General features: G+C 46.8%; 1 protein-coding gene across 5 annotated transcripts in view; it reads right to left on the bottom strand.

The window, feature by feature from the left end:
• Positions 1-22,521, bottom strand: part of TFDP1 (transcription factor Dp-1) — a 774,278-nt gene that overhangs the window by 348,999 nt on the left and 402,758 nt on the right. For all 5 annotated transcript variants that reach the window (XM_069637131.1, XM_069637133.1, XM_069637132.1 and 2 more), the window contains exon 6: positions 13,575-13,740. In XM_069637131.1, coding sequence (XP_069493232.1) covers positions 13,575-13,740 — 166 coding nt within the window. The remainder of the gene's footprint in view (positions 1-13,574; positions 13,741-22,521) is intronic.

The raw sequence follows: 22,521 nt of genomic DNA on the forward strand, positions 1-22,521 counted from the left end.
ACCTGCAAGACAAAGAACTCCGGTTAGTTCAAAAAAAGGGGAAATTGGACACAATTATATTTTCACTTACCGGAGCTGTGCGCTCCTCGCCATCTCCTCTTCTGCTGCATCTCCGCACCTGCAAATCAAGAAAGACATTAAGAGGTGCGAATAAACCTGTCAGCAAGCATATTACTTACATGCTCCTCCACGTGCACGGACCTTCATACTTACGTGCATGCGTATGCTCAGCATATAGCATTTCGGCACCTAAGAAACAAAGGCAAAGACTTCATTAAAAGGTGCTCTCGAACTTTACAAACCAACCAGCATCCGCTCGTGCAGAAAACGACGGCATCGCTTCTTCAGCAGCTTTAAAGCCTCTGAGGCTACAAGAGTCTTAAAGCAATCCCAGTGAAGTAACTGGAACCCAGCGCCCCTGCATCAGTCGCAGGATGGAGAGCCCAGCATTTACATATCTAAGGTGAGAGCTCATTCAGACTTTGGGCAGCCTCAGGGAAAAAACGAATAAGGAGGAGAAGCCCAACCAACAACCAGCCATTAATCCCTTTTTCTTCCGCCTGCAGACACCTTACTCTACAAGTCAGACATTCTATAAGAGGAGGTCCGGTCCAGAGAACCATCCGAGTCCTGCGCTTCTCAATTGAAGACACAGCAACTGTCCAGCCAGGATCTGCGCCTCCGTGGGAACCAGGTGAGCGTTAGATACATTACTCACCGTAATCGTATTTCTGATGCTTGTATCTGCTTAGATTCACATGCTGTGCATAGGCCGACATCTAGTGGAAGCTGCGGAGTATTACAGTTTGTTTTGCGAAACTCGAAAATGGGCGTCGACACAGGGCGTGCCAGTATACTATTGTTAGTGTGACATCCACTGTACCCAAGATCCCCCACGCGTCTAGGATCCTCGGATTGTATTTTTTCTGACATGAGGTAGCATGAGGAGTAGCGCGAGTACAGATAATCCAAGCAGATAGACAGAAAAGTAAGACTACAAGCAATCATGCGCCTTCTCTCAGAGGGGAGGAAGGGTGGGTCGCATGTGAATCTAAGCAGATACAAGCATCAGAAATGCGATCACGGTGAGTAATGTATCCCTTCTGAGGCTTGTGGAATCTGCTTAGATCACATGCTGTGCATAGATTAGCGAGCAGTACCTGAAGGAGGTGGGATGTGAGAAGGGTCATGAGCAAATAAGTGTCTTAGAACCGCTTGTCCCACTTGTGTATCTGCCTTGGAATGGGTGTCAATGCAGTAATGCTGAGTAAAAGTGTGAATAGAGCTCCAAGTAGCTGCTTTGCAAATGGTGTCAAGGGGTACATTTGCAATGAAAGCCAGAGTGGCCCCAATGCCTCTAGTAGAGTGGGCTCTTGGCGTGAAAGGCAGAGTTCTTTCAGAGAGTAACACAGCTGGATACAGTTAATAATCCACTTCGAGATGGCACCTTTAGAGACGCAATCCCCCTCTGCCAGTAGCTACGGAAACAAACAGTTGATCTGTTTTTCTTAGCGGTCTGGTTTTATTTACATAGTAGAGGACTGCCCTACGCACATCTAGGGTGTGTAGTTCCACCTCAGCCGAGCTTTGCGGGTCCTGGAAGAAAGCCGGAAGCTTGATGGACTGGTTTACATGGAATTTTGATATAAATTTAAGTGAGAATCTAGGGTGTGTGCGTAAAACCAGTTTGTCTTTATGGACAGTAAAGAAGGGATCCTGCACTGACAGAGCCTGAATTTCACTGACCCTTCTTCTAGAAGTAATAGCTACTAAGAAGGCCGTTTTATAAGTCAGCTGTTTGAGACTGCTTTTATGCATGGGTTCGAAAGGAGGGCCCATGAGCTTGGCTAGCACCACATTAAGGTCCCACCCTGGTGGTGGGTTTGAAATAGGAGGGTGAAGTCTTTTTACTCCTTCCATGAAGGCTTTAACTACTGGTACCTTCCACCACGAAACCTTGCTATGGGAAGTGGTGTAAGCCGACAGGGCTGCCAGGTGTACTTTCAGTGAGTTAAAAACCAATCCTGCATCTAGCAGGTGGAGCATGTATGTAACAATAGTGGAAGGTGTGCAATCAACCGGGTTGATTTGTCTACTCTGGCACCAGATAACAAACCTCTTCAACTTGTCAAAGTAACAGTGCCTTGTGTTTGGTTTCCTAGATTCCTTTAGGATGTCCATACACCTCTGTGGCAAATTGAGATGTCCAAACTATGACCTCAGGAGCCATGCTGCCAGGTTCATTGAGTTGGGTTGCTGGTGCACTGTTTGACCTTGGTGCTGGGCTGGAAGGTGTGTAGGTGTGGGAACCACGGTTGTCTTGCCCACATGGGAGCAACTAGGACGAGCGTCATCGACTCTGTTCATCTTGTTCACCACTTTCCTGATGAGGAGTTGGTGGAAAAGCGTACGCAAACATCCCTGACCAGTTCATCCACAGGGCGTTCCCCTGGGAGTCTGGTTGGGGGAACCTGGATGCGAATCCTGGGCATGGTCTGTTTTCGCTTGTGGCGAATAAGTCTATAGTGGGGAAACCCCACTGAGAGAAGATATCTTCTACGACCTCTCTGTGTAGAACCCATTCGTCTTCCTCTGGGAGGGAGTCTCTGCTCAGAGCATCCGCTAGGGAATTGAGCTCACCTGGAACATGTTGTGATGACAGGAAGATGTTCCGTCTGAGTGCCCATATCCAGATTTTCTGGGCAAGCTTGGACAGATTTGACGAGCGAGTCCCTCCTTGCTTGTTCAGGTAGAACATGGCTGTTGTGCTGTCCGTCCGGATTTGCACTGACAGGTTTAGTAGGTGGGGCTCGAACGCCTGAGGCGCTCTGAATACTGCCAGAAGCTCTAGCAGGTTGATGTGGTTCTTGGCCACTGAGTGAGACCAGAGACCCTGAGCTGTGTGGTGGAGATGGTGAGCTCCCCACCCTGTCAGACATGCATCTGTAGTGACTACTGCCTGTACTTCAGGATCGTAAAAGGGTTTCCCCTGTGCGAGATTCTCTCTTGTCCACCAGTGAAGGCTTGTTACCAGTGTTGGCGAAACGACCACTAGATCGTCCCACTGACCACTTGCCTGAGACCACTGTTTCGTCAACCATTCCTGCATGGGACGCATGCGCAGGGGCGCGTGGGGGACCAGGTAAATACACGACGCCATCATGCCCAGTAAACGCATTGCTTTGCGTACCGTTATTTGTTGACCGGACTGATAATGCGGAATTTGCAGTAGTGTATTCCGAATTCTTTCTTCTGAAGGAAAGGTCAACCCCGCTTGAGTATCTAGGATTGCTCCTAGGAATTGTTTGGAGGTGCTTGGCACCAGGCTTGACTTTTTCTCGTTGATTGAGAAGCCTAACTCGTGGAGGAGGTCGATAGTCCTTTGAATGTTTGTCCTGCAAATTCCTGGGGTTTCCCCCGTTATGAGCCAGTCGTCCAGATAAGGGTACACTGGGATTGCCTCCCTGCGTAGGTGTGCAACCGCCACCGCCAGTACCTTGGTGAATACCCTTGGTGCCGAAGCTATCCCGAAGGGCAGTACCTTGAATTGGTAGTGTCGACTGTCCACCTTGAAGCGCAAATACTTTGTGCGCTGGGAACATGGAAATATGAAAATAAGCTTCTTTAATATCCATCATTGCCATGTAATCCCCCCTTTTTAGGAGGGGGATTACCTCTTGTAGCGTGGTCATACGAAACTTTTGGGGCTTGACATACTTGTTGGCAGGCCGTAAGTCCAATACTGGGCGCATTGTCAAATCTTTCTTTGGCACAAGGAAGTAAGTTGAATAAATACCCTTGTTTACCTGGTGTCCCAGGACGAGTTCTATCGCGTCCTTTTGTAGCAGAATGGCGATCTCCTCGAGGAGAATCTTCTGATGTTCTAAAGAGTGTACTCTTTGTTGTGGAGGATGGTTCTGGGGACGCTGCAGTAGCTCTATACAATATTCTGTGGATACTGTTGACAGCACCCATCTGTCTGATTTGATCCCTTCCCATGCCTGGGTGAAGTTGGAAATGCGTCCCCCTACTGGGGTTGCGTGAGAAGGGACCCTGAACTGAGCGTCACTGCTTTGGTGGAGGCGTGCCGCCTCCCTTGCTGGGGCTGCCTCTGCCTTTACCACGACCTCTCCTATTACCCCTGCCGTAACCCTGGGTAGACTGTTGGTTGTTGTTCCACTGTGTACCCTGTCCCTGGGAATAGTTAGATCCTCTCTGGGAATTTTGGCCGCGTGGGCGACAAAAATTACTATTCCCTCTCTGGTTACGGGGTATATTGGTTAACTGGCCAAGGGACTTGAGTGTTTCGTATTCGTCCTTGGCATTCTTCAGTACGTCCTCGACCGCCTTACCAAACAGATCGGTTTCCACCGGTTTGTCCAACATTGATGCCTGGGTTTCTGCCTTAAAACCAGACTGCCGTAACCACGCATGTCTTTTGATAACAGTGCCTTCTGCTATCAATCTGCCTGCGTTGTCCGCGGCATCGAAGGTTGCTTCCAAAATGCAACCAGACACGGCTCTACCCTCTGCGTAAATCCGAGCTAACTGGCCCTTTAAAGGTTCAGAAGCAGAGGCTATGAGTGCCGCGACTTCTTCCCACTGATGGTAGTTGTAGCTGGCCAACAGGGTGGTGGAGTTTGCAATCCTTGCTTGATAGGCGGACGTTGAGGCTACTTTCCTGCCGAAACCGTATAGTTTTTTGCTCTCCTTGTCGGGAGGAGCTTCAGACCATGACAAGGGTGTTCCAGCCCTCTTACGAGTGTTGGTGACTACTAGGCAGTCTGGCTTCAGATGTCCTCTTATATAGAGAGGGTCAGACTGGGCCGCCCTGAAAAGTTTTTCAACCCTGGGATTGACTGCTCTGATGAGGTTCGGATTCACAAGGGACGGGTCTATTCTTCGCTGAATGGACTTCAGGATAGGGATGGTCTGGGCAACAGGCCTCCTTTCTCCCACTAACTCTTCTGCGAAGTCCCTCTCCTCCTGGACACCGTGGGTGTCAATATGGAAACGTTCTGCTGCGCGTGCAAGAACCTCGTTTAGGAGGGGTTGGTTATCGACCGGGGAGTCGGTAACCGGGGCTTCGTTCTCTACTGGGGAATCTACTCTGTATGTTTCCGGGTCTTCCTCTTCCTCTTCCAGGTCCTCCTCATCCCCATAGTAGCCCGTCCCGGTTTGCTCTTCTACCATGCCAAATTCTTGGTCCTCACCAAAGGAAGCCTCTCCTTGATACAGTGAGTATGGTCTTGAGTATGGTTGTACCTCGAAGGGGTCTGACCTCATCGGTGTTTCAAACCGGGGCTTTTTACTCAGGGGGGGGGGGTGGGGGATAGGATCATTAGAGCCTGAGGGTGTCGCCACTTGTGGTTCATACGAGAGGAAATGTTCTGGATTTTTATCATAAAAATCATCCAAAGAAGTCATCCTTGACATGACCCTATCTATGTCTTCACTCGACCATTTTCTGGAACTGGGAATGACTCTCAGAAAGTCTATGGGATTTATCTTGAGTAGATTTGCTGGTTTTAGACATATCAGCAGGCCTGGTTTTGTCTGTCTGTTTAGGGGGAGTGGTGTGTTTCACAGGAGTGGAAGAGTGCAAAGGCTGCTTCTTCTGCTATTTTGCCCCCTCCCCGTGAGTGGAAAAATGTTTTCCCTGTCCTTTAGTGGCTCCGGAGGTTTTCGACGCCTGGCGTCGAGGATCGGGGGTGGGGTCCCTGTCCTTCGAGCGTGGGGCCTCGCTGATTTTGACTGCTGGCTCCGACTCCTGGAGCGCGGCCTGGGGGTGGAAGTGTGTCTTCCGAACTTCTGTTAGCCTAGGGAGCGAGGCACTCTTGGCAAGTGTGGATGATTTCCTGGAGTCATGCAGCGATCTTGATCGTGAGCGCCCAGAGGACACCGAATCGGACCGTTCTGTTTGTGCCTCTTCCCGAGAACTCGACGTCGTCGAGTCTCGGTTGGTCTTAGTGTGTGTAGTGTGTGAAGCACTTGTGTCGCCGGGGTCTTCCCCATAGCCGCCCTGCCGGACGACCTTCGGAGGTCGGGGATCTGCGCTCTGCTGTCTTTCAACGCCATAATGCCCTCTCCGTCCGAAAGTACTGCGTCGCTGAAGGCGCCCTCCGTTGCCATGGCCGCCTGCCTGGCGTGGTGGGCCCAACGCTTCGTCGAAAGGTCCTTATGTGTCTTAGGTTTAAACCTACTACACGCTCTGCAGTTCGCTTCGGGTGGTCCCTCGGCAAGCAGAGATTGCACGTGGCGTGCCTGTCGACCCAAGGGTATTTGCGATTGCACTTGGGGCAGAATTGAAAAGGGGTACCCTCCATACGCACCTTGAGGAAATGTATAAGATGTACCTATATACCAAGAGTGTAGAGTATGTACAACCCCCCACTCTCCCTACTTGCAGGGCCGAGGCCAGAGGCTTTCCAAGGCCCGGGCCGAGGCCAGAGGCCTTCCGAGGCCCAAATCCGTCGTGCAGCAGCCGACGGTCGATTTCATCGCCAGCCGGCGTCGAGTGTCAAAGTTCGACGTTGGGGTGGGGAAGGATGTCAATAGATTAATATTTTAAATATTTTAGCAAAAGTATGGCTAAGGCCAGGGGACTCCGCAAAATGCTTCCGACCAGTATGGCAGAAAAAAAAAAATCTGAGGATCCTAGACGCGTGAGGGATCTTGGGTACAGTGGACGTCACACTAGGGATAGTATTACTGGCACGCCCTGTGTCGACGCCCATTTTCGAGTTTCAAAAAACAAACATACTCTGCAGCTTCCACTAGATGTCGGCCTATGCACAGCATGTGATCTAAGCAGATTCCACAAGCCTCAGATAGATATATATATATACATACACACACCCCTATCGACTATGATGTCAACTTCGAGGTGGAAGCCCTCGAGGGACATCAAGTCTACCGCATCGACGCACATTGCCCTCTGCCAAAAATCTGAAGCTGGAAGATATAAGATGAGGAATATGTGTTAGGACACAATCCAGTCGAAAGAGGAGTTAGTATATAAGTATTCTGATGAAATGAGCACAAAATTTAACACAAGTGGATTGCCACGGTTACAAATGAACTGAGTTTGGGAAAAGAACTAGACTTCACTGGACGGGATGAAAGTAGAAATACAATAAGTTTACTAAAAGTGAACTCTTAATACAAGGAAAGAACAATGTTCCGAAAGAGGGAGTTGCATTAAAGTGAGAAAACCCATGCTCAACCTTAATGAACGAGAATACCTGGAGTAAAAGAAAAACAGAAATCCGCAAAGGCAATGAACCCTGGAATATGACATGCATTACTTACCATAATGGCATTGCTGATGATTGTATCTGCTTAGATTCACATGCTGTGCATACAGTCCAACATCCAGTGGTAATCGCAGAGCATCTCGTCTTTCGAGGATCGAAAGGGGACGTCGGCATGGGCATGCCTGTAATACTATCCCTAACTTGACGTTTAGTGTACCCAAGAACCCTCACGAGTCGAGGTCCCTCAGATTGTATTTTTTCAGCCACGAGGTAGCCTAATGACTATAGTGAGCGAGTACAAAAGAGTGAAAGTACTAAGACGTCTATGTTCCTACCACCCGAGCGGGGAGGAAGGGTGGGCACATGTGAACGTAAGCAGATACCATAATAGAATTTCTGATGATTGTAAGTAATGCATGTCTTCTGATGCTTGTTAATCTGCTTAGAATCACATGCTGTGCATAGACTAGCGAGCAGTACCTGGAGTGGAGGGTGGGTTGTGAGAAGGAACAGTAGTGAAAAGAGGTCTTAGTACTGCTTGTCCCAGCTGAGAATCAGACCTAGAATGAGTATAGGCAATAGTGTTTTGTAAAGGTGTGTACAGAACTCCAGGTTGGCCCTTTGTATATGGACTCTAGGGGAAAATAAGTAATGAATGCTATGGAAGCCCCAGTGCCTCGAGTAGTGTGCTCTAGGCTTGAAGGGCAGTTCTCTTAGCAAGAGAGAGAAAGTGTGATGCAATTGACAATCCACCTTGAGATGGCTGATTTAGAGACAGGGTATCCTTATCTACCAGCTGCCACTGAAACGAAAAACTGGTTTGTCTTTTACTGGTTTAGTTATTTCCAGGTAAAACATGACTGCCCTGCGCACATCTAATGTGTGTAGGCTTCTTTCGGCCACGTTAGTGGGGATCTGGAAGAAAGTCAGCAGTTCGATTGATTGGTTCACATGGAACTTAGAAATAAACGTAGGTGAAAATCGAGGGCGAGTGCGCAGAACCACCTTATCTGTGTGGACTATAACGAAAGGGTCTAGAACTGAAAGGGCCTATTCACTAACTTTTCTAATAGAAATGATAGCTATTAGGAAGGCTGTCTTATAGGTAAGGTTCATGAGACTTGCCTTACGCATATGATCAAAAGGAGACCCCATAAGTCTAGTCAACACCACATTTAGGTCCCATACGGGAGCCGGGTTAGAAATGGGGGATGAATCCTTTTAACCCCCTTCTATGAGAGCCTTACTAACTGTAAATTTTCCACCACATCTGTTGTGACGTAGTGTAGGCTGAGAGCGCAGCAAAGTGAACTTTTAGGGAATTAAAAACCAGGCACGAGTCTAGTAAGTGAGTCATGTACAATACAATGTGTGTAGGGGATCAGTCAATGGGATTTATGCCCTTGGAATTGCACCAGATAACGAAGCGCTTCCAGTTACTGGAGTAGCAATATCGGGTGTTAGGGTTCCTCGCTTCCCTAAGTATGTCCATGTATCTCTGAGGAAGTTGGAGATGCCCAAACTATGACCTCAGGAGCCAGGCCGCTAAGTTTAGAGTTTGCGGGCATGGGTGCAGTATTTGCCCCTTGTCCTGAGATCACATGTTGTATGGGCAAGGCAGTTTCATTGTAGAAGATGGGAACATTATAAGATAAGAGAACCAGGGTTGGCAGGCTCAATATCATGATGACCGGTTCCTGCTGCATATTGTGCACCATCTTGTTTTTGAAGGTCAGTTCGGTTGGGGGTTCAGAGGGCGGGGTGGGGGGAAGGCCATAAACAAATTTCCCTGACCATGTTATCCAGAGACCGTTCCCCTTGGATCGGTTCTGGGGGTACCTGGAAGCGTAATCTTGGCATTGAGTTGGGAACATGTTGACCTCTGGGAAGCCCTATTGTGCCAAAACGTTGGAGACATGTCTTTGTGTAGTCGCCATCCGTACTCTTCGGGCAATGGGAAGTCTCTGCTGAGCACGTCTGTCAGAAGATTAAGTTCCCCTGGAACATGTTGGGACAACAGGAACATTCTGTGTTTGAGAGCCCGTTTCCAAATGTTCTGGGACAGCTTGGATAGCCATGGAGAGTGTGCCCCTTTGCTTGTTCAGGTAGTACATGGCTGTGGTGCTGTTGGAGGATCAGGACCGCCTTCCCCTGCAGCTGTGTCTGAAAAGCTTTCAGTGCTTTGAATACGGTTAACGGCTCCAACAGATTTATGTGGTTGGATGCTACTTCTGGGGACCACACACCGTATGCCGCCTGCTGAAGCAGGTGAGCACCCCGTAGCCTGTGAGAGATGCGTCCGTCGTGAGAGTAGCTTCTACTGCGGGGATGGTGAAGTTTTCCCTTCAAGAGGTTTTTTCCCCCACAACCAGAAAAGAGAACGAGGGCTGGCGAGACAACCACTAGATCGTCCCATTGTACACTGGCCTGACACCACTGGCTGTTGAGCCACTCTTGCATGGAACGCATGGGCAGACGTGCGTGAGGAACTAAGTAAATGCAGGACGTCATCATCCCCAACAGTCGCCTGGCTTTGCGTGCCGTCACCTCTCGACCGGCTACATAATGAGGGATCTGAAACCGCATGTTTTGAAACGTCTCGTTTGAGCGAAAGACTAGGCCGTCTTCTGTCCAAATTAGAGCCCCTAGAAACTGCTTGACTTGACTGGGGTCTAGGCTGGATTTCTTCTCTTTGATGAAGAATCCTAGGCTGAATAAGAGATCTATCGTCATTTGAGTGCTGGACAGGCATGTTCTGTAGGAATCCCCCATTATGAGCCAGTCATCAAGGTAAGGGTAAACTGGGACAGAGTCCCTGCGCAGGTGTGCCGCTGACACTGCCAGTACCTTCGTAAACACCCTTGGTGCTGAGGCAATGCCGAAGGGGAGTACTTTGAACGGATCGTGCTTGTCCCCCATCATGGACCTTAGGTATTTTCTGTGCGCTGAAACATACTGGTTTAGAGGGGGAGGGTGATTGCCCACGAAAGGGACGACAAGCGCCGCCCCCTCTCCGTTGTGAAGGCCTTTGGGTAATCTGGTTTGACGTCTTGAGTCTTATGTTCCTTTTTAGCTGTCTCAAGTGCTTCGTCCCCTGCTTTGCCGAACAAGTCGGTCTCCTCAACCGGCATGTTTATTAAGGCTGCTGGGTTTCAGGCTTAAACTCGAAGTTCCACAACCAGGCGTGCCGTTTTAGTGGGGTATCCTGAGCCAATGTCCTTCACGCTGTTTCTGCAGTGTCCAAAGGGTTTAAGAAAGTTGTGGTTCACTTGCTTGCCTTCCGATACAATCGCGAGCAACCGAGCCTGCACCGGTTCTGGGACCTCTTGAAGGCCCTCTTGCAGCAGGTTCCACTGTACATCTGATTAGCTAGCCAACAGAGTGGTGAATGCAGCAGCAGTTGTAACCCTTTTTCCCAGTGCATACAACTTTTTGCATTCTTTATCAGGCGGTGCCTCACCCGTAGACAGGGGGAAACCTGCCCGCTTTCTCGTTGTCGTAACTACCAGGGAGTCCGTAGTGGCATGCCCCCTAATGTAAAGAGGATCAGTAGGAGAAGGGCGAAACAACTTCTCTACTCTGGGATTAACTGCCCTGGTCTGAGCTGGTGTTCACAATGAAGGAGCTAGACGTATCTTGATAAGAGTCCAGTAACGGAATGGCCCGACTGGCAGGAAGCTTTTCCTTCAGTAGGTGTTCTACAAAATCAAAATCTGGCACTGCCTCCTTTGTGGCGATTTGGATATCTTCAGCCGCCTTCTTTAAGATAGCGTTAAATGGCATCTGATCATCCACAGGTGAGGCCTGACGGACTGGCGTGGTAGGAGGGGAATCCATACACAGTGTCAGGCTCCAGGGTAGGAGTAGGGGACGCCAAAGTTAATCAACCGGATGGTTGTCTTCCCAACCCTCCATGAGATCAGCAGGATCATCAGTAGGCTGCCCAAAGGGATCATCAGCCTGTACATAGGGATTTAAAGGATCATCATCAGTAAGGTTAAACATTCTCTTCATGAAGATACTCAAAGGTCCTCTGAAACTTGGCCATATGCGTATAAGGAAGCTCCTCACAAGGCCTCTTGGGAGAAAACCTCTGAGAATTCAACAAACTTCTCCAATCTGTTCATGCAACCCTCAAACTTCTCTCTGGTGCATGATGAACCAGAGGAGTCCAGGGGAGGAAAGGGGTCTTCTTGACTATTTTCTGCTCTAGAACGTCAAGATTTTTGTTAAGTCTTGAATAAAGACAAAGGGCTCTCAGTTCTCTGAGGCTCCGGCCGTCGTTACATGTCTTTAGATGCGTCTTTAGGCTGTGCCTTCTGTTTCGATATATCATTCGACTGTTCTTTAAGTTTCACCACCGAAGCGATCCTCGCGATACTATCACTGATGCTCAAGGTTACAGGGGTTACAGGGAGGTGTGTAGATATAGCCAGTGGCTATGCAGTGGTTTTCAGCGTAACCAGGGCCTTAAGCGGCGTCAGCGCTTTCTTCTGATGTGTCTCGACGGCCGTGTGCGTTTTGGTGCTAGCACCCTTATTTCTTGGACTTCCAGGAGGCATGCTGCGGTTGTGGGGAGGACTGCCGATCAGCAGACACTGCAGAAATATTGAACATGCCCGTTGGTGCTTTGGCGCACTTCAACTGGACCACTGAAGCAGAACCGTGGGTTGTGTGCTTTGTGTGGGGATCGGGTGCCTGTCCCTGTCGCCGGGATGTACAGTCCCCATAGCAGGATTCTTGTTGTGCCTATCGGGCCGGGGATGGACGCTGCAGAGCGAGAACTCTCCGCCGTTGGGTCAATGGCTTCCAAAGTGGAGGCTTGGTCATCACAAACCTTGTCACACGTGGCGGTGGGAGAATTACACTTGGCCTGCGACATACGGTAGGCCGTCCACTGCTTCAAATGCCGCTCCTTAAGAGTTTTGGGACGGAGGAGCTTCAAGGCCGCACAGGACGCCTCGTAGTGGTCGAGGGGAAGACACTATTGCACTGACGGTGCTAGTCTTTCCTCGGATACTTTGCCTTACAGGAGGGACAAAATCTAAATGAGTCCTGTCCACAGCACAGGATTGTGATGGCAACGACAAACCCAATGGAACAAAGAGGGAAAAGGAAAGGCATTCTTGAAAAGAATATGACCACCCCGACCCCACTCTCCCTACTGTACAGGCCGGCCAGAAGGCCCGGCCACGTGGTCGGCAGCACCGACCGGATCAACAGCTATCAAAGATCCGTAGTCCGCAGTCTTCGGTGGGGGCACAGGAATCAACCGTTGAGAGGAGTGACAATAAGAACAAACGACCGAAGGTCAAGAATATAAGCTCTGCATTAAGGCGACCAGTTAGCTGGGTGGAAAAAAACAATCTGAGGGACCTCGACGCGTGAGGGATCTTGGGTACACTACATGTCACGTTAGGCATAGTGTTACAGGCACGCCCATGTTGACGTCCCCTTTCGATCATCGAAAGACAAGATGCAATGCTCTGCGGTTATCACTGGATGTCTGACTATATGCACAGCATTTGATTCTAAGCAGATTAACAAGCATCAGAAAGGTTTACTTTATTAATTTCCAACCTTACTTAAAATGTCCTCCAAGAGTGTGTTGTCCTTCTGACCAGTTGCACAATGCAGGCATGGCTCTTGAAGGATCTGGCTTCTCCCTTCTTTCTGTTCTCAATGTCCACAATTCCCAGTTGGGTTCCCTGCATTCACATGTAGGCTGCCAACTATAGGTTCTGCCTGTTGGCTGTCAGCTCAGCGGCCCGGTTGTGGGACATTTAATAAAGATCTGGTGAAGAAACAATCACACCAAGGGATGCTTGAGTAGAGCCCATATCACAACCACACACTAATTCCAGTACCACGCAACAATGTACTGGAAAACTGATTCATGGAAAATGTTAAGTCTTGCGGGCAGCTTTTATTCCTACTTTCAATGATCAGCCCTCAGTTGTACCCATTACCAACTATTACACAGGGACACGAAAACCCCTGCACACCCTTCTGCCTTTCAAATGGGTTCTACCCTACTACTGCTTAACTTCTTAGCCCTCTTCCGGTCCCCCATGGACCATAATTTGGTTACCCCTGGAAGGGGATTTGCCACTATCCAAAGAATACTTTGCACTGCAAGAACACAATATTGTCAATGGACAGTACAAAATCTTATTAAAATAAATATAACAGACAGCTACATCACAGTAGAAAACTGATAAATGCATAAGGGTCAACAAATGTCAGTTAGGCAATTGAATTTAAAGCTACTTTCCAAGGTTCAAGGTGATAGATGGGGCAATGCCACAATCTACTTACCGACTCATTTGGTGAAATATGGGTATCTATTGTACTGAACTCAGCTACCAATTCATCTGCCACCTCATTGTATGAAGTTGTTCCTTTCTTCCGTACCTTTTCACAGACCTTCATTGAGAAATGTCTCAAACCCTTACCATTTTTTTCACCTTTTTTACTTCTTTTCCTACAAAATAAAAGGAAAATAAGTACTAGAAAACATCCCAGGAAGGTACAAGCATTTATTTGAATTTAAAACCTTAAGAGTAAATCTACTACTATTTTAAGATGTCACAAGGCAGATCCATGTTGGCAAGCCTTACCATATTCTGTTCCGAGTGCATTCATTTAGAAAAGAAAATGCCAGATTATGAGCACTGCAAAGCCTTCAAAAGTTGCCTGCTTTTAAAACCAGTAAAGGCATGTAGGTATGCCAATTGTGGACAACATTTATAAAGGAAGAAAATGGCTCACACATTTTAAGTTGGAGGCTGATAGGTGGCCCACAAAACCGCTTAAATACAAGATCACACATGCAGAAAAATTAAGTTGACAGCAGCACAGAACTTCTAGGTCCCGATACCAATTCCCTTACCTAATTAAAAATCTTGTATCCAATTTGACATCAAGCGTTATCTAGCCAATCCCTTTCTATTGCAGCCCAATGTGCATAGAATCATTTTCTGTAGCCTTCTACCTCATTTGCATATGGGAGATTTTCAAGATTTGTAATACTGTATTTTAGCTAGGAAAGGAGAATTCGGAGCAAGAGATTTTGATAACAGCCCCTCATCAGGAGTCCTATGTGCTCTTTTCCCAAACAAGTCTTCACTGGGTAACCTCGCTACTGCCTTTTGTGACCCTATCCTCAAGGGGCATTGTAAAACAATTGGCATAAAATGCACTAACACCATTAAACTGGATTCCCTCTCAGTAAGCAGCTCAAATATTTTTCTTCGGGGAAACATGGACACATGTAACAGCCCTTCACGTTTCCTTTTTGAATAGTATGTTAAAAACACAAGATTTTACCAGATATGCTAAGTGTAAGTTAATTTCCTACAAGGCAAGCAGATCAATTATCTAAATAAACGTCTGATTGAACCGTTCTACCAAACCATTTGTGTGGGGATGGTAGACCAACGTTCGTAGGGTTTTGATGTTAAGTAACTACTTTACATCTTGCATTAGGCGGGACATGAATGTAGTGCCTTGGTCATCAGTAAGGATCTCCTTCGGAAATGATACCCAGGACAAAAAGGGTAATCAATGTTTTAATAACTTTTGGGTAGTGTTATTGCTAATGGGAAATGCATCAGGATATTGGGTGGTATAGTCCAAATCACTTGGAATAAATTGGTTTCCTAACTTCGATGTTTCGAGTGGAGCTACTATGTCCATCACTATTCTAGCAAAAGTGAATGATTGAGAAGGGTTGCAAGGGGCGACAAGGACTGGAGCTGCTGCAGTATTGACATAACATGTAAAAATGTTTTTTTTAAATCGGCGAAAACTCCTGGGCAGCAGAAACTAAGCATTACCAACTCTGGGTTTTACCTATGAGAACTGTCAAATGTGAATGGGACAACTAACAATAATTCTTAGATGGTTTCAGGATAAGCCATCTCTGGTTACATCACCCAGATAGAGCAAACCCTTTAGGAAGAAAGAAAAAAAAAAAAAAGACGTGCCTGGCTGCATCCAGCTTCCTCCGCGAGTAACCTAGCAAGTGCCTCTGTGAGGACGGGGTCATTTATCTATGCAAATGCCAGGTATAGTAGAGGCAGGATCTCTATCTGCTTCATCTTGGTTGGTCTCCACTATGGGGATGTCCGCTTCGCCAAACCCTCTTGTACCCTTCTCTTTCTTTGAGCACTTTTCCCTCTTGTGGTATTGGAAATAGGGAATTTTCCAGCGTTTTGTGCTATTTCCTCTCCCTCTTTCACTGTACAGGGATTATTCCTATGATTGTGTAGTATACATTTTGATGTATCCCCTAAAGTCAGGATCTATGATGTCCGCCATCACCTCCAATCCATATCTCCATGCTAATATAGACTTTGGCTAGGCTAATATAGGTACATTTGTGGGGAGCAAAAGTAAGTCATGTGGGCTTCAAGCACCTCTTCCATGGTGGAATCAAGATGCTCTACTTTTTCAGTCAAAATGTATGGATTGAGTAGCCACAGTAGGGGCTTTGGGGCTTAATTTGGTGAACAGCACAGGTCCCCAACTTCCATCAGTTGGTTAACATCCCACTTTCGACACCAAGTGTGGCGGGTCAGGAGGAGTCTGACATGTTCAGGACATTCTAACTTGCTTTTAACAAACGTATAAAAAGTCAGCCTATATTTCCCTACTGCTAAAAGGGTTTTTTCTTCCCATCCGAAAGAAACTAAAAGCTGCTCGTCTGTCATCAGGATGTCTCAAAGAAAATAATGTCCTCTGTCCAAATTAATTCTACCTGAACCTACCACAAATACAACCAACCTAAACAAGGCCAGGAGAATGCATTAATTATCCATGTATTCCGTTATCATCTGGTAGTATTTTCACTGTCTCTTTCTTGTTCTTGTTTCACAACACAATCTTCTATAATAGTCTCTGGCTATCTCCTTGATTAATTCTTGTAGCTCTTCCACAATATTCTAGTGGAAAATTCTCCCAGTGAGGTCCCATTTGCACAGAACCTTAGGGAGGGTCTTGCTGAGCAGGCTCACTTCCCTAGCCACAAAGGGGGAGGGTTCCCAGAGTTCCCACCCACCCTGGGGAGAAGGGCCTTTAAAGAACTTCTTTAAAGTAATTACTGGTTTCTGAAGAAAAGGACAACCACCAACCAGGCAAATGGGATCCTAGAGCAGATTCCTACACCAAGTTTCCATCAAAGACAAAGCATGAGATGGTTGTAGGTAAAAACTTTGTGCCCAATAGTGTTTTACGCTGTGCTGAAAAGGTGGGCAAACAAGGTACGCAAGCAAGCCCAGGATGATCTCACAAAGCACACCAGTAACCCCTGGTAAGCCAAGTCATGAGGAAGACTACTCATGCCAATTAATGCAGTAAAGAAGGCCCAGGGGTCAAGGGTGCAAGGAAGGCCTCTGCATAAATTGTCACTATGCTGGAGAAGGCCAGACAACTAAACTGGCCGATGAGCAGACTTAAGGTGATGCAACAGGGATGGTTGTGAAGGAGTTCACTCTGGGGGGCTAACTCAGTTTGGTGCCCATAAAGAGCAGAGCCATGAAAATGCCATTTAACTTTGCACAGCACATGGAAGAAGCAGGCAGAGTAGCTCGGTGTCCAGGTTCAAGATAGGGCACACAGATGTGTGGGTCTGACAAAAGACAGGAGTGTGCCAAAGAACAATGAAAAACAACCACTGGCTTAAGGTGGGGAAGGGGAAATTCTCAAGTATGCTTCTCCTGGTTCAAAGTCATAGCACTGTATTACAGAAGTTGGCTTGGCCAATGCTTGTTGCAGCAATCGTGCAGAGATCCTCTCTGTGCTTCGACTTGTGTGAAGAGTTAGGGTTGTCAGCTGAGCAATGGTTCCAAAACTTTGCCAGAAATGCAAAATGCTAGGTGCACCAATCAAACTCGGGTTACCCAATCCGGGATAGCAAGTTGATGGGTCTTTTTTCACAACCACTACCAGTGTAGAGCGCTCTGGAAATCCAACCCAGTAGACCCATAAACATTCTGCACAATAAAGGGCAGCCCAATAACCCACCTGGTAACAAGACTAAGCAGTTGGGCTACATCTTAGGAAATTAGTTTTCCTGTGTTGAAAATTGTACACTTATTTAGTTATTTATATAGCGCGCCTAACCCAAGGACATCTGGGCGCTTTTCTTGCAGGTAATGTTACAGTGGTTTACATAGTTACGTATTATACAAAATCCAACACAATAATCCGTACAGGTAATACATTATTTACATAGTTACATGAGAGGGTCCCCAAGGGACTTGTGGAAGTACAATATATACAGAGACATAGTTGCCCAGACTGTGTGAAGAGCAGTTTAATTGTTTACGGAAGAGCCAGAAGGAATCTTGCCCCAGAGTTTGACTGGCAGAGTATTCCACTGTTTACTGGCAATCGTAGGGAAACTACTGCCAACCACTTTCTGGAGCTTAAATCTTGGTGTGGCGAGGAGGTACATGCAGGATGCTCTTGTGGGTCTTAAAGGAAGAGGTTTCGATATTTTGTCTGATAGGTATAAGGGGGCCGACCTGTGAAGACACTTGTGTATCAAAGTGAGTTTTGAACATAATCCGTTCTTGTACCGGCAGCCAATGAAGATTCTGTCTAGTTGAAGGTGTGTGTGGTTCTAGGGATGTTCAATGCGGCTCGAAAGGCGCTGTTTTGCAGCACCTGGAGTTTTCAGATGTCAACTTGGTGCTGGCATAGAGGGCATTGCAGCGATCTAGTCGAGTCAGGATGAGGGCTCTAGCCAAGGTAATGCAACCGTCAGGTGACAAAAATGGTCTGCAGGCATTGATGAGTTTGCAAGTGTAAGCTGTAGCTGATGCGGTGGCATTTACTTGTTTCGAGAGGGTGAGCGATGAGTCCTGGTAAAATCCAAGGGTATTTACCTCATTGGAGACCTTAATGGAGTTACCATCAATATTAAAGTGTTAAAAGGCGTAGTTTAGTTTGAATAGCCGGAGTTCTGATCCTATAAGGAACAACTCTGTTTTGTCGTTCAGGCATAGACCATGTAGAGCCATCCATGCTTGGATGGTTAGATGGTGTTGAGTGTGGCAGTGTCGGTAGCATGGTCCCCAGTGAGAGGGATGAGGATTTGGGAGTCATCTGCATAGTTCACGTAGGTGACACCCAAATCATTACGACGGTTGAATAAAGGTTTAGTGAAGATGTTATATAATGTTGGAGATACACACAATCCTTGAGGTACTCCACATAATACAGCGGTAGGTGTATTTTCAGCCTTAGAAGCGAAGACTCATTGTTCTGTCATTTAGAAATGACTATGCATTTGGTGGCATTTGAGGAGAAATGTGCTGCTGAGACCAAATGTTTTCAGAGGATATTGTGGTCAACAAGATCAAATGCAGCCGAGATGTCAAGGAGGAAAAGTAGTGCCAACTTCTCTATCTTTTAGATCGTCCATTTGGATTTTTAGATCCAAAAGGGCTGTTTCCGTTGTGCGTTTTGGGCAGAATCTTGGCTGTCGTAACCCAAGGAGGTCATTAGCTTCCAGATAGTTTTGTATTTGAAGGTAGGATACCCTGTCTAGTTTTTTCAGTAGAAAGGGTACTGTTATTGGGCAGTAGTTTGTGGGTATGTTTGATCTGAAAGTTTTTTTTTGGAGTGGTTCCACCCAAGCATTAAGGTCGGTCGGGACGCAGTTGTTTTTGAACGAGGCATTGATAAGATTAGTGATGAATGGGGTGGGTTAAGGGGCACAATCTTTGATGACTTGCCGGGTTGCGGGTCGCCTTGGCACCTTGAAGGTTTTAGGCTTCAGATGATTTGGAGGACTTCAGAGTTGGTGACCTTTGTAAATTCAAATTGTGGCCCTTTATTGTTAGCCAAGGCATGAACATGCTTGCTGGAAAGAACTGTTGGTTTGACTAAAGGTTTTCTGCTTCACTTTGTAGTATGATTTTTTCTTGGAGGGCATTCTGAATATTCAGGCACCAGTTTGCCTGTTGAGACTTTCTACTCGGGGGACCAGGGGTTCTAATTCTCAGAGGATAGAAAATTGTTCCTTTGTTTTTTAATTGGCCTTGGCAATTCTTTCATTGTACAGAGTACTTTTTGTCAGAAGGACTTCTTGTTAGTATACAAGTGCGGCTCTGGTGAATTCTTGTTTATTTAGTTCAGTTGGATATTTATTCAAATGGGATTCTGCTTTTCTGCTAGCATTTCTTAATGCTTTTAGTGTAGGAGTGAACCACCCATTTAGATGAGCTGGTTGTTCAGCTTTGCTTAAGGCAAGAGGAGCTAATTTGTCGTCTATGGCTGCAAGTTCCATTTTGTTGTACTTTTGTCATTTTTGTAGGGTCATTGTTTCCCATGTTTTGTTGTGTTAAGATGGGTTGCATAAGGGGTAGGTGGTTATTAGCTGTGATGTTTTGTTTGTTTGACGTAGCGGCCGGGGCCAGCTGCGGGTGGTTGGGGCGGCTTAGCTTGGTATCAATATTAAAATTTAAAAGATGGTGGTCAGACCACAGGCAGGCAGAGTTCGAAGTAATGGCCGACTTGCAGTTGACATCCGCAAACCAGTCTAGGATGTAGCCTTTCGCATGTGTAGGGTTTTGGATATGTTGTGAGTAGCCAAGTGCTGAAATAGCATTGGCAAGGGATAGTGCATTTTTGTCTAGGGGTTGTTTAAACCCAGATTGAAATCAGCCAGGATAATGGTTTGTGATTTGGGTTTAGAGTTAGGAGGAGAGGATTTGTGTTCCATCATTTTCAAAAGTGAGTACAGGCCCTGGGGGTCTGTAGAGGAGGTGGATATTCAAGGAGTTAGTGGGAGACGGTCATTTTTACTGAAAGTAATTCTCCCGATGGGATAGGCGTGTTTGGTGTTTCATGTTCAAGTTTTTTTTTTTTTGTTTGCTATAATGGCTACCCCTCCACCTTTGGCCCAAGGTCTGTCCATCCTGCAGATTGCGTAGTTGTCTGGCACGGCTAGGGCAAGGGCTGGGTCTGCTGCTGCATGGAGTCAGGATTCTTGGATGGCTAGGAAATCGAGATTATGTGAGGTGATATCTGCGATGTCTAGGTCATGGGCCGGGAGGAATCTGGCTTGTATTAGGGGGCCTTGGATATTGTGGTCCAGTTTGCTGTACTTGATGAGCATAGTGGCGGGGGGGTGTTGGGCTCGGGCGTATAGCAGTTGGAAGGGTGTATATGTTAAGATTGGTGGTGGGGTGGACATTCCTAGGCGGTAGGTCAGATTTGTCTTTACTGGTGGTCGGGTGGTGTTTTGTTAGGAGTTGATATACAGTGAAACAGTAAAAAAGGGATTTATAGCTTTGAGGTAACTACTTTTAAAAAAGGAGGCTGAACACCCAATATTATTTAATGGGGACAGGGATCAAATAGATGAAATATTGCCTGTCTGTACCTTAACTTATACAAAAATGCTTTGATGGAAAATTGCTAGGGACAGCAGCAGTTCAGCTACAGCAGGTTAAGGGGTAGCAGGTTCATGTCCTCCTTCGACTGTTGGATCAGGCACTTGAGACCCCACATCAGGTAAATAACTATCGATATGGCGACCATGTGGAGGATGACCCTTCAGAGCAAGAGACGTGAGAAGACCTGGTGGAGGCCAAAGACCAGGTCAGCAGCCCCTCAGCACAGTGGGTTGGATTTCAGGCCGATGCAGCCCTTTCCTCATGGAGCAGAACAGCAGCAGGATGTTGGGTTCCTGAGAAGCAGAGAGTATGCAAGTAAAGTTTGAATTCTTAAGGTTAGACATTCTCCATGCAGCGTTGCCCTCAAGTCTCAGGAGGTTGCAGGCCAGTAGCAGACTGTATTGCTCTTCAAAATTCAGGGAGAAAAGTAAAAACCACCATGACTAAAGGATCGTTTGAGAGGCACGCCATTCACGTCTCTCCAACAGCTTAAACAGAGCTTCACAGTGATTGTTGGCTTTGCCAATCTGAGTCTAAACTGTTCTTCGGTGTCCATTCAGCTTCAGATACTTGAAGCCCAGGGTCAATTGAGAAATGGCAAAAGATCCCCTGCACTTATCCTAAATTCAAGCCAAGGAGACCCACAGCCCTCCAATAGTTCATCATTCAAATAGGTAGGGGCTGTACTATATTATGGTGGGCAGCCAGCTACCCCACACCTCCACCACAACAATACATAACCGTGGCTAGAATGAGTGTTGCTGAATACCCACCCTCCCCCTTTATTGCCAGGCCAGCACTACCAAGGAGAGACTCCTGGCCTTCTTGCAAGACTCTCAGGAAGATTCAAGGCCTAATAAGGCTATATCAAAACAGTCCGATTGAGCTGAGAGGAAGGCGATGAAGCCAACAGATGCAAACATGGTTTATACCAAGAGGCACAGCAATGTGGAGTATGTGGCAAGCAAAAAGGCATTATTGAGGTTAAAAGAGTGCCCGATAGTGCACTCTGAAAAAAAAAAACACCAATCTGCTCTGAAAACAAGTAAAAGTCACCTTCGAGAAAAGAAAAATGAAGTATCTCTGCTGCACTCCAAGTAATGTGGCTTTTACTGCCATTCAAAAGTAAGTGAAAAAGCAAGTGTTGGTAGTCTCTACACTCGTGACCAAAGGGGGTACCAAGTGCACCCCAGTGGATAGCAGTTGTGGAAGTGATGGAAGCGCAAGTCGATGGGGAGAGTTGCCAAAAGAAAAATCATTCTTAAGACCACCTCCGGCTCATGAATTCAGTGTCTGAGCCCCTAAATCGGTTCTCAACTTTCCATGCACACAGATGCCTTTGCCATGCTTTGAGCATTGCCTCTGAAGAGACATGATCATACATGGCCATGCCATTTCTTTATCTGAACATAAGGGAAGACTGCCAACAATGGTTCAACAGGGCTTGTGAAACTTTTAAATGTACTTTATTCAAATTTTGAACCATTAGATAAAACAAAGGGGCTATATCAATATTACACAGATGACAACCCCCCTCAGTCAGCAGGAGTGTTAATTGTGGGTGTATCATGTGGCACCATCTCCCTATCCAGTCCTATAATAAAGCAAGAGGTCAACCTCTCCTACCCCACTGCCCGAGGCCCCGCCAAGCTATCCCTCAAAGTTAACCTTGAACATTTGTCTTCCAATAAACACACAAACAAGCTATCTCCTTATTGCTAAAACTCCCCAACTAAACAGTTCGGAGTTATTATAAAGACAGATCTTCTAGATTTGCCTTCCCAAAACACTGCCATTCATCTACCAGAGATGGAATTCTTCAAATGACGATTAACAAAACAAAAAGGACCAGTGTA

Source organism: Ambystoma mexicanum, chromosome 7p, assembly GCF_040938575.1.
Source record: "Ambystoma mexicanum isolate Mex_15411 chromosome 7p, UKY_AmexF1_1, whole genome shotgun sequence".
Lineage (NCBI taxonomy): Eukaryota > Metazoa > Chordata > Amphibia > Caudata > Ambystomatidae > Ambystoma > Ambystoma mexicanum.